Source organism: Sitophilus oryzae, unplaced genomic scaffold (assembly GCF_002938485.1).
Source record: "Sitophilus oryzae breed Bouriz unplaced genomic scaffold, Soryzae_2.0 scaffold_708_pilon_pilon, whole genome shotgun sequence".
NCBI classification, from domain to species: domain Eukaryota; kingdom Metazoa; phylum Arthropoda; class Insecta; order Coleoptera; family Curculionidae; genus Sitophilus; species Sitophilus oryzae.
In genome coordinates, this window is record NW_022147316.1 from 164,940 (window position 1) to 177,214 (window position 12,275).

The 12,275-nt window shown below is 30.8% G+C and overlaps 1 protein-coding gene across 1 annotated transcript; it reads left to right on the forward strand.

The window, feature by feature from the left end:
* Nucleotides 1–1,004: 1,004 nt before the first annotated feature.
* On the forward strand, nucleotides 1,005–11,690 carry LOC115888308 (radial spoke head protein 6 homolog A-like). The gene is given in 4 exon segments (XM_030907993.1): nucleotides 1,005–1,563; nucleotides 1,565–1,936; nucleotides 7,091–7,443; nucleotides 11,034–11,690. Coding segments are annotated over 4 exon segments (1,773 nt in total). The 5' UTR covers nucleotides 1,005–1,047; the 3' UTR covers nucleotides 11,566–11,690.
* Nucleotides 11,691–12,275: the final 585 nt, after the last annotated feature.

Below are 12,275 nucleotides of genomic sequence, written 5' to 3' on the forward strand. Positions count from 1 at the left end.
ATGACACGAATGGTTGTAACAGCTGGTAGAATTGTAAGAACCTGACAACAGCGGTTGGGAGTAGGTAGGTACTAATGTCAGGAATACTGCATAAGTGAGGACCGCGACACTTTGGAAGTTAGAACCTCGGTTACAAAATCGCGGTATTTTGTCGCGGTATTTTTCTGGAACGGTCGCTATTGTAACGCGACTCATCTGGAACCGGTATTCCCATTACTAGCCTACAACATCCTGAGCAATACACTTGACATTATATGAGAAGATCATCCGCTACATTCCTGGCTAATGCAGGAGTGAACAACGTTAAAAAGACACGGAGGATGGCGATCTGCAACTGTTGCGGAAGGATATATCGAGTCCATTACCAGAGAGATTGCGAAAAAGATTCAAGGTGCTGTAAGTGTTCGAGAACGAGCCGTTGTAATGACAGAGCCTCTTTCAAGCAGTGGAGGGACCGCATTTGCAGGCATACAAGGTTTTACAATTTCTGAATTTACAAAAAATATTTCATTTTCATTTAATGTTAATGTTAATTTAAATAACTAATTGAATTAGTAATTTATGAATAAATCTTAATAATTTCTATAAAATGGTGTGGCTTTAAAGTTATAACACACTAGTTTGTTAAAAACTAACGCGTGTGTTACTATTTATTTTATATGCATGTATACATGTGAGTAATGTCTGTATAAGTAGTGGTTGTTGGATAAAATCAGTTAATAGGTTTTAATTTAAAATATGATGAGCGTAATAATCCTGCAGCCGCATCCTGTACTATACGGACAATGTGCCAGAAAAATCTATGTATGACTTACAAGCTTAAAAGCTACACAATGAACAGAGGAGCCAAGATTTCCACAGTTCAAAATTAACATGGGGTTTCCTATGGTTCGAGCGACTATGCACCACCAGGTATTCATATTTATGTATACTGTATATTGTAGACATTTATATTACCTTAATTGTTATAATTTGGTTCTAACCTTCAGACATTAAATCGGAATTTGTCAAATAGTTTACTGACACTGACTAAATACTCAATCAAAAATGATTTACGATTATAATGTAGATCCCAATGCGGACGAAAATATTAGTACTGAACCCAATACCGAAGTTGAATTTTTTAATGCTAAAGCATTTCTACAAACTGCGAGCACTAATACTGGAGATAATTTATATGATCACTTGACGGAGGTTTTGAACAAGATTTTAGCAGAACGACCAGAAAATATTATCGATTTTTTCGAAGAATATAGTAGAAAAGTTAAAGAACGACGTTATCGACCTTTGACAGACCATTTAGAAGATGTTTTTGTAGAACCTAGTCGGCTACAGCTTTCTACAAGTATTATGACCGCCTTGAAACCGCTTACCCCACAAGCACCATCTACAGTTGATCCGGAAGATCTCGAGTTAGCTGATATGTCTAGAAATAATATGATGGAATTATTGTATTACTTGGAACAAATAGGTTTAGGTTTACCCCGACAAGATATGGCGTTTGTCATGCTGTCGATGCGAAAAATGATCCATACTGAGCCTATATCCTGGATACGATTTTGGGGGAAAGATATTTGGAAAGTTTAATCATTACCTGGTACTTGAAGCAGAACTAAAAGAAGATGAATATATGAAAAGGAATGAGGAATATGAGGAAAAAACAAAACAAGAAGAAATGGCCAAAATTTTAGTAACAGGAGACGAAGAGTTGGATAAAGCTTTGAAAGATATATCAAAAAACCAAGAAGAAATGGTAGGTGAAAGTCCTAAGTCAAAAATCCCCAGACCCTTGCCACCCATGCCTAAAATACAGTATGAAGAGCCACCTGAGCCACCCATAGAACCTTCAGGTGTTGGTCTGAACAAAAAGATTTACTTCGTATGTTGCAAAACTGGTGATTCTTGGATACAGCTTCCAGATACTACACCTAAAGAGGTACACTTATCTTTATACACAGAGTGGCCCAGGTTTCCGAAAAAGTTCTAATTAGAATTTTGGTTTGTCATTTGTATTTTTTTCCGAATATATAAAAATGTTCTTGTAAACATACAGGGTGATTCAGATATATTTTCAAACCACAATTACCTAAAATTAACCTAACCTAACCAAAATTTGTTATATTTTTAAATCGAATACTACACTCAGATGAAAAAACGCAACGGAGAAATTTTTGTTCAAATTTAAAGTGTTATATTTTTTTTATTTTTAGCTCTGTTTTCATGTTTTTTTAGCAAGCTGTAATATAATTCAACTTTAATTTGTAAACTCAGTTTCTTATAAACTGTAGTATTTGGCATATTATACAGGGTTAATAGAGGGGATGTTTTTTACTTTAACTTTAAAACATCCTGTGCAATAGTTTCGTGTGTATTGTTTTAAATATAATTTTACATTTTGTTTTTTGGATCATGTCAATACATGCCCTAATTAATTTTTAAGAGCGAAATAAACTTTCCGCCAAAAAATTGTAATTTTTTCAATTATCATATCTTTTTGAAGTTATTTTTTAATATGGCAAGGCGGCTTTGGTGATTATTGTGAGCTATATACTACTATGACCTGTCCATCATGTTCGGGAAATGCTTGGTAGGAGGGTTAGAGGTCGCGAAGCTGTACCAGCTCTATTAACTGAACTTCACTTGGGTCTTAAAAAAGAATGGGAAAGCATAAGGCAATATGGTATATGCAGCCTCAATGACAGTATGAACGGACGTATAGGGGCAGTTATAGCAACTAAGGGAGGCAATAGAAAGTATTAGGGTATTTTTTACAATTTTTTTTCTGATTGCCTACTTGAGTATTACATATGTTTTCTTTAATATTGTTAGTTCTGTTAACACTATTAATGTTTATTGAAACCAGGACTGTATCGTTAGTCTTTAACGTTTTTTAATTCATTATAGTGTATCATCTCGTAATATTAAAAAATTACATCAAAAAGTAATGATAATTGGAAAAATTGCAAATTAATCGTGATCAGTTCATTTCGCTCTTAAGCATGTATGGACATGAATCAAAAAACAAAATGTTCTGGAGTCGTAATTCATATTTTTTAGGAAAATTTACAAACGAAATTATTACAAAGAGTGTTTTAAAGTTAGGTTAACAACAAAAATATGGCACTTTATATTTGACCGAAAACTTCTCCGTTGCATTTTTTTTGCAATTGAGTTTATGTATTTGCTGGCTCAGTGGATTATAATCAATTTTTACGAATTAATAAATATGATTTATTGTATGGAAGGAGCTGAAAATATTTTTAGCAAAAAAAAATTATCATCAAAGATATCCCTATTTAAGGGCACCCCAAATATCCATATTCGAGAAATTCAAACGAAGATTTAATATTGAAATGTATAAAAGAAGAGAGTAAGTAACTTGAGAATATATTATTATTATTATTAGAAGAAAATACTAATGCTTCCTCTCGAGAAATATCGGTTTAAACGGACATTTTCAGAGTAGTGTTAATTGAATTATAAAGCACATATATTTCATCCCTGTCAATTGGAACTACATCAAGATCTAAGTGACTTTATCAATAGAATTAATTTTGCAATGTATATGCTTACTACAGTTCATGAAGATTGAGGTATTTAATTAAAATCTTATTTTCCGATGAGGCTACCTTTAAAATTAATGGATTAGTAAACAAAGGTAATATTCATTATTATGTGACAAAGTCCACACTGTAGTCTAGTTCGCCACTTTTAATGATAAACGCCTACTATTGAAAAAGCGAAATTCAAATCTTGTCTCAAAAGAAAACATCATTTTATCATTAAATATCTATTTTAGGTAGAGGAAGTGCTTAATAAAAAAATTCACAGATTTTGCAACATGCGCAACCATCATAGGCGTATTGAAAATACCAGACACAAAAGTCGGCAGTGGTCAGCAATCACCTGTTTTTTTACGTTTACTTTATAAAGTAATCTCACGTCAAAATTTTTTAAAATTATTGCATGCCTTAAATGTTTGCAAAGTTAACAAAAATATGTCTTTGATTACCTGCAATTAATATATTTGGCCCAATTTATCAGTTCTGCATCATATCCGAAATTCAGATTGTGTGTGACACAACGAAGAGTCAATGTGCAACGTGAACGACAAGAAAATGGCAAGTAAAAAAATTGTAAAGTCTTAATTACTAATTACACAGTTGTTCTTTTGAGTTCTCCTGCCTAAAATCTATATTGCCTTCCCTATGATTTTAAATCTAAATGATTGAAACTCATACAAGTTTACCACAATTTAAACTTAAGATAATTATTTAATTATTAAATCCATAATTATATTAAAATATAACACTTATGAAGTTACTAAATATTAACTATTTCTACTTAATAATTTAATAATTCTGATAAAAACACGCTTGATTATTTATTTTAGAAATCATACGGGCTATAATCATTAATATGACTATATTATCAATACTTAAATCAAAATTTATTTGAAGGAATGCTACTGTATTACAATAATTGTAAAACAAGTATGTAATAATAACTCGGAATAATTATTAAAAACTGCTCATCTTGTTATAGATGTCGGCGTCTTGTCTCTATTATTTTATTAGCCGTTTAGCTATAGTTTGATTTCAGATAATGCATATTTTAATGTGCCATTTGTGTTTTTTTATTGGAATTATTATTTTTAGCATATTTTTCAATTATTAAAGTGCATTTAGATACAATTACAATTAATTAATTGGTGTATAGTATTTGTATTATGGGTTTGTTTATTTTTTATGAAATGAATTTTTTTCCTATTAAAATAAACATAGCTTACTAAATCACTATATGTATAAATACAGGATGTTAATTAAGTATCTGGCCAAACTTCAGGAGTTGATTCTTTGAGTGTTTTTAAGATAAAAAGTTCACATAAACATGTGTTCGGAAAAGTATAACTTTAAAGATACAGGGGTGTCAAGGTGTTTTCTAATAGACCTTTTTTATTAATATCTCAAAGATCCGTTAGCCGATTTTGTTGAAATTTCGCCGTGTTGTGAAATTTAATAAGTTAACACTAATTAAATGATAATTATTATTTACAACAATATTTAAACGATAAAAACTTATCCCAATAAATATTTGGCACCGCCTTGAATTAATTTGTTTTATGTTGGTGGTGGAAACAATGCAAGCTTTTTCTTTGTCCTAAGTTGTTAATTAAAAAAATAATTATCATATAAAAAATATAGGTCCTAATAGCCTAAATTTTATCAAAATCTATCAGCAGATCCGATGAGACCCGAATGTCAATGTTATTATATGTTTTGGAACTTAATGATTTAATTAATTATTCCCTTTAATGCATCGATTGTGCGGATTATCCTACGCGACAAGAAAAAATTAATGTTTAAGTTTAATTAAGTTTAAGTTTTAAGTTTTTTTTAATTAATTAAGTTTAAATTTATTATTTATGTTATTCCGCTCTTTCACGTATAATTTGCCCCCTGCTTCTCATACGGAAAGAGTTAGATTAAAATAGCCCATCTGTACTTAACAACCGATGCCTTGACGCATATTCTTTTTTATAATAATATCGCCTTTCCCAGACTAAACATCCATATCCATAAAATAGTTGGCCCACACTAATAAGACCTCATTTCGGCCCTCGGACGGCCTTGCACTATTCAGCTATCGACTTACGTGTTGACAAGTTGATTAGGCAGGTTATTGAACTCCATGTCGCCTCTTGCATGTCGTTTTTTCAAAGATGGGTCCCATATAAACGCGGCCAGAAGTATTTTCAATACTAAAATATTAAACAAAACTATTCTATTATAATACAAAATAATTATTTGTTCCCTTTAAAATAGTAGACAAAATTACAACATTTAATGTTGACTCTGTATATACCGGATGCGTCTCAAAAGTGGCTCTCATAACTTTGGTATTTCTGCAGATAAAAAATCAAGATTTGGTATGTTGGTATATGACATAACTTTTGATTTTTAAATGACACCCTCGGTATTTTGTTATATGATTTCATAGAAAATGACACTCTGAATAGAATGACATATCATATGTCGACTTTTGACATTTTCAAATATAATTTATTTGAAATTGCAACATGCGATTCATAACGACAATTTGATTCGAAATACCAAGTGTATGGTACCAAATTATTCGTAAAAAATGCTTTTTCCAAATATGCTAATGAGCGACCCTCATTCCATTTGAGATATTGAGATTGTGATATGATTAAAAATACGATTTGGGTATCTTTTAACAAGCCAGGATAAGACACTAAAAACATTAGACGATCAAATCTATTGTTCCAAGGCTCCTTAATTAAAAGTTAGTTTTTTAACACAACTCTGGATTGAAATTTAAAATACAATTCTGTTTTGAGCAAGAATGCCAAAAGTTGACATATATTTTAGTCTGATGTAATTGTCAATATATTCAGAATAGTCATTTTATATCGAATAAAGTAAAAAAATACCGAGAGTGCCATTTAAAAATCAAAAGTTGTAGTCATTTCCGGTGAAACCGGAAGGGACCGAAAAAAAATGAATACGTCTATCAATCCTAATTTATGTCATATAGTAACATACCAAATCTTTTTTTTTTATATGAAATAATAAGGGTGACTTTTGAGACGCACCCGGTATAACCTGTATATATCAAAAAATCGAAAATTTTGATACATTAAATTTTGAAGAAGATACTTTTTATACAGTACTTGCTGTTGGAAAAAAGAAAATTCTTTAAATTTCGAATTTTGAAAGGGCTTTAAATAAGTAGTAAATTTAGTCTAAAAATGGTTAGGTATATTTCAAAAACCACTCGTTATAGTATATGACATTATGCTTATTTTTGGAAAGAAAATTAATGGCAAATCCACTGAGCTAAAAATACATAATATTTTATTCAAATTTAGTTTAAAAATATGTTTGAATCACCCTATATTTTGACAAAAATATTTTTTAAATGTACGTTTTCATTGCCTCCATGTTATGTAAAAAATTGAAATAAAAATCGCAAACCAGAAACCTAATATAAAGCTTTATCGGAAGCCTGCGTCACCCTGTATATAAGTTATATTAAAGTTAAAAGGTATACCATTATTTATAAATAGATCCGGATGGCTCGGCAAATATACAAATCATTTACCGGAGATCTAGAAAAAGATATATTTACATATCCGGAATTTCCGGGAAAGGAAAAGAACTACCTCAGAGCTCAAATTTCAAGAATAAGTGCCGGCACACAAATCGCCCCTTTGGGATACTATACATTTAGGGAAGAAGAAGCTGGCGAAGGTGCAGAAGAAGAAGAAGTGGGGGAAGAAGAACCCGGAGATCAAGCTAAAACCGAATACAAAATTAATTCGAAATATGATCCTCCGTCCTTGAAAGATTTGACAGACCGCTCCATGTCATTTTGGGTACATTCCGCTCCATATATCCTACCACAGGGACGAATCTCTTGGTAATTGAAAGTTGTAATTATTAATCATGATACAATAAACATGGTATGCCTATCCGCATGTTTAGCTCCATCTCTCTCGCACGAATGACGTCAGCTTCGAGTCAAAATTTTAAATCGCCAAATGTTAAATCACAGCTTACCATCACAATTTTGAGTTAAATTCGAGATTTTGTTGCCTATAAGCTTTTTAAATAATTTATGCATCAAGTTTATTAATATTTCTTAATTAGTTTATCATTTCCTTCTCCTCCTAGATGCCTTCTCTGTTGAGGTTGGCGATTAATATGGCATATGACTCTCTGTCCAGAGCTTGGTGAATAAGGGTGTTTCCGACGGTTGAAGAGATTTTCGGATTATATACTCGGCCTTATCATTTCACAGAGTGAAAATTAATATTTGTTGACTAGATGATCTTTAATTCTATGTTTTGAATACACAATGCTACACCAATAAAGTCTGATATATTTTTATTCATTTCTTACTGTATTAATCTATACTAATATATAAAATCCTTAAGTGACTGACATACTGATTAATCACGATCCTGCTCAAACCACTCAACGTAAAAAGCTTATTATTGGCAAACGGATTTTTCGAAAGTCAAATTCCAACGAGATGAAACTACCCCTCAAATATTACCAAGTTATACAGGGTTGTTCACCACATACGACACGGAGTATTGTAGCTAAACGATTAGATTTTTACAAATTGTTAGTTTTGGGTTCGTTGAAGGATTATTAGAGCTACAATTTAAAAATATTTTTACAAGATACAGAGTGTCCCAACTAAGTAAAAAATATTATAGTTGTATTTTTTTTAAATGGAACTCCCTGTATATTATTCTATTTTTAGATTCTACGATTAAAATAAAGGTAAATTTGATTAAGGCTCATCATACTTAAACCTTACCGTTTTTGAAATATTTTCAATTTTATGAAATTGCAGTAAAAATTATAAGGCTTCATTTCTCCAAGGGTATCAAAGTTTTTAATACTTAATATTTACTGAAGATTATTTATTGACCAGATATTGTGTTGCAATAATAAAAAAATTACTACCTTATACAGAGTGTCCAAAAACGTATATTAAATAATTACTAGCTTTAAACGGCAATAGTGTGTTTAATTTAAATGGAACACCCTATATATTTTGCATGAATCAGATGCACAATGTAATTGTCTATCAAATTGTATTATACAATTTTTTACCTATCTCTTCAAGTTTTCGTTGAAAATGCATTTTCTTATAATTTAGACCTCATTTATCGCTATACCCATGGAATATTGACATTTTAGATTATTTTTAAAGATTTAACAAATTTTCCAAGAGTACAGATGCTAATATTGTCGATATAGCTCGCTTATTTCATAAAAAAAATTAAAAAAACTGTTTAAATATTTTTGTTAAAAAGGACCAATTAATATGATCCCAGTATTCAGACTACATTAATTGACTGTTTATGTTGATTAATAATAATTGCTCCAAATACTAAAAAACTGAATTTTGTGTGTGTATTAGACAGTGTGATAAAAAGTAACGACTTATAAATTTTATTTCATTTTTTGACGAATGTTGATTTATAAAAGCAGAGACGTTTATTTTCATAATTTATTGTTATATTGATTTCTGAGCCAAATCCACATTTATTTAGAATACTTTATTAATTAAAACAATTTAAAAGTATGTAATTAACTAATTTTTGGTCGGAAATAATGGTGGTATATTTAATTCGTATACTCTTTTATAAAGATTTAAATAGTTTTTTTGGTATACCAATAGGCTTGCAATATTTACCACCTGTACATTTTGTGCATATATGTTGCTTAAAAAAAAAATCTGAAATGTCAATATTCCATGGGTATAGTGATAAATGAGGTCTAAATTATAAGAAAATGCATTTTCTACAAAAAGTTGTAGAGATAGGTAAAAAATGGTATAATAAAATTTGATAGACAATTAAATTGTGCATATGATTCACGTAAAATTTACAGGGTGTTCCATTTAACTTAAACACGTTATTGCCGTTTAAAGCTAGTAATATTTAATATAAATTTTTGACACTCTGTATAAGGTAGTAAAATTTTATTATTGCAACAATATCTGATCAATAAATAATCTTCAGTAAATATTTAGTATTAAAAACTTTGATACCCTTGGAGAAATGAAGCATTAAAATTTTTACTGCAATTTCTTAAAATTGAAAATATTTCTAAAACGGTAAGGTTTAAGTGTGATAAACCTTAATCAAATTTACCTTTATTTCAATCGTAGAATCCAAAAATAGAATAATATACAGGGTGTTCTATTTAAAAAAATAAAACTATGATATTTTTTACTTATTTGGGACACTCTGTATCTTGTAAAAATATTTTTAAATTGTAGCTCTAATAGTCCTTCAACGAACCCAAAACTTACAATTTGTAAAAATCTAATCGTTTAGCTACAATACTCCGTGTCGTATGTGGTGAACAACCCTGTATAATAATATCGCCATATTATTTTTCTCATGCTGACATAAATGTGAGAAAATTTTACCCAGTTTGTATGTTAATTGGAAATTCTTGCTTTGCTTTATCATCACCATTACAAATGATTAATTCGACGTGAACGAAGTCGCTGGTACACGCTAGTATAATATAATATTCTTCATTAGTTCAAGATTGCAAATAAGGTTCGTCATATGAAGTTGAAGGTTGAGTCTCAAATGACTTCTTTAATATCTCCATAACTTACTGTGTTATGTTGCCTTCTTTTAGCAATTCGACCAGTTCTTGCACTAGTCTTAAGTTTATGAGATGAGAAAGGAGTATTTAATACTGACACAGTGTCAAATCTTAAATTGCGGCTAGTTTTTTAATTGTATTGTAGCAACCTTTGTTTCATTGGAATTTCTAAGCTATCAGCAAAATGTATGGAGCAGACACAAGCTAAAATAAGTGAACTTATATTGAATATTGAATATTTATATGCATATGTCACAAACATATTTATTGTGTTCTAATTAAAATTATTTACAATGATACTCGATAACTATTGTAAACAAAAAACTGAGTAGGGTAATGATATCCCTAAATATATTAGTTTAGTTATTATTCAAAGTAGATCTATAAATTAAGTGATTCAAAATGTAAGCTCACCATTTTTTAGATTTACCTTATCCTCTCGACAGGAATCAATTATCCACTGTTTAGGCAAATCTTTTTGGAATTCCGAAATATTTACTGTGCGTGTGCGTGCCTTTCGTTTTCCGATTAGTGTTGATGCAAGTAGCCACCGCACACCCAGGTATTTTAAGCTTTTAAAACAAATTAATACCTAGCCTACCCACCTAAAATCAATCGTACTAAATACTAGAAATTGAATTACGGAAAATTCTAACAAAACTCATTATATAAAAACAGGCAAATTACCATAAAACCACGATGAAAAACAGATAAAAACTGTTCGATCAAATGCAGCTGCCAGGGATTTGATTCGAAGGTGACGTCATGCGCAGACATGAACCAATTTGAAACGACAAATAAGCATACCATGCAAATATTGTATCATAATTATTAATGCAATTATATTCAAAATGTTTTTTTAATTAGGTGGAATCCAACTCCTGATACTTTCGTGGAAGATGAGGAATTGGGCGAAGAATTAGGAGAAGAAGATGAAGAAGATAAGGAAAAAGCTCCAAAGGCTGAACCTGAAACAGGTCCTCCACTCCTAACACCACTTTCAGAAGATGCTTCATTAGAAGCAGTTACACCGTGGAGTGTAAGAACATCGTCGGAGATTATCGACATGTACGCTTTGGCGGTAGTTAGATCAAATCTATGGCCAGGCGCTTATGCATTTTCCACTCAAGGAAAAACTTTCCATAACATTTACATTGGAAATGGATTGAAATATATGCAACACAATTTTTCACCATCTCCTTTACCAACAGTACAACAGGAGTATCCGGTTGGTCCAGAAATTCTAGAGGTTATGGATCCCACCGGAGCTGAAGAAGAACAATGGCGAATTGATCACTTGCCTAAACCAAAAGAAATAGTTGGTGAAGGTGGGGAGGAGGCCGAGGCCGAGGAAGCAGAAGGAGAGGAAGAGGAGGAGGAGGAAGAAGAAGAGGATTAAAGTTATTATATTTTAATTGTTTTATTTGTAATTTATTCTTGTTTTATCCAGTTAATGTTTATGGTCCTAAACTATTGAAGGATTGGACATATTTTATATGAATACACTCACTGTGAAATTTTCAATTTCAAGTTATTGAATTTCATTATACAAGATTAAAACAATTTAAAATAATTCTTTTATAAAATGTAATGGTAGAAAGTGCGATTTTTTATACAATACAAAACGGTTTTTTGTAGGAATATAACATTTAGTAATTTTGAAAATTTGTTTATGTGGAATTGTTCAAAACACCACGTACCAAAAAATATTATAATACATATCGGTTAAGTAACATTTTCAAATTTGCCCTGTATTTTAGGAGCCAAGGTAGCTGGGATAAATCTATGTGTAGCATCTTTAGTTTCATAAAAATGTAGTACAGTGATGTGAAAATTACATCTTTGTATCTCTACTCATAAACGAGAAACCCCATAATTCACAAAATTGGAACAAACTGTACATGGGTACAAATACGTTTTTCTTCTACAGCTACGATTTAGAAAACACACTAGAAAGAATAAAAGAAACAGGGAAAGAGAATGGCGCTAATAAAGTGTTTTTTTCTATAGAATCTAACGACCTGATTAAATGTAAAAGCGTAAAAGAATTGCAGAACCTTTTGTCCTGTGCTAGGACGGGACAAGCGTTATCCAAATGACAATTACGAC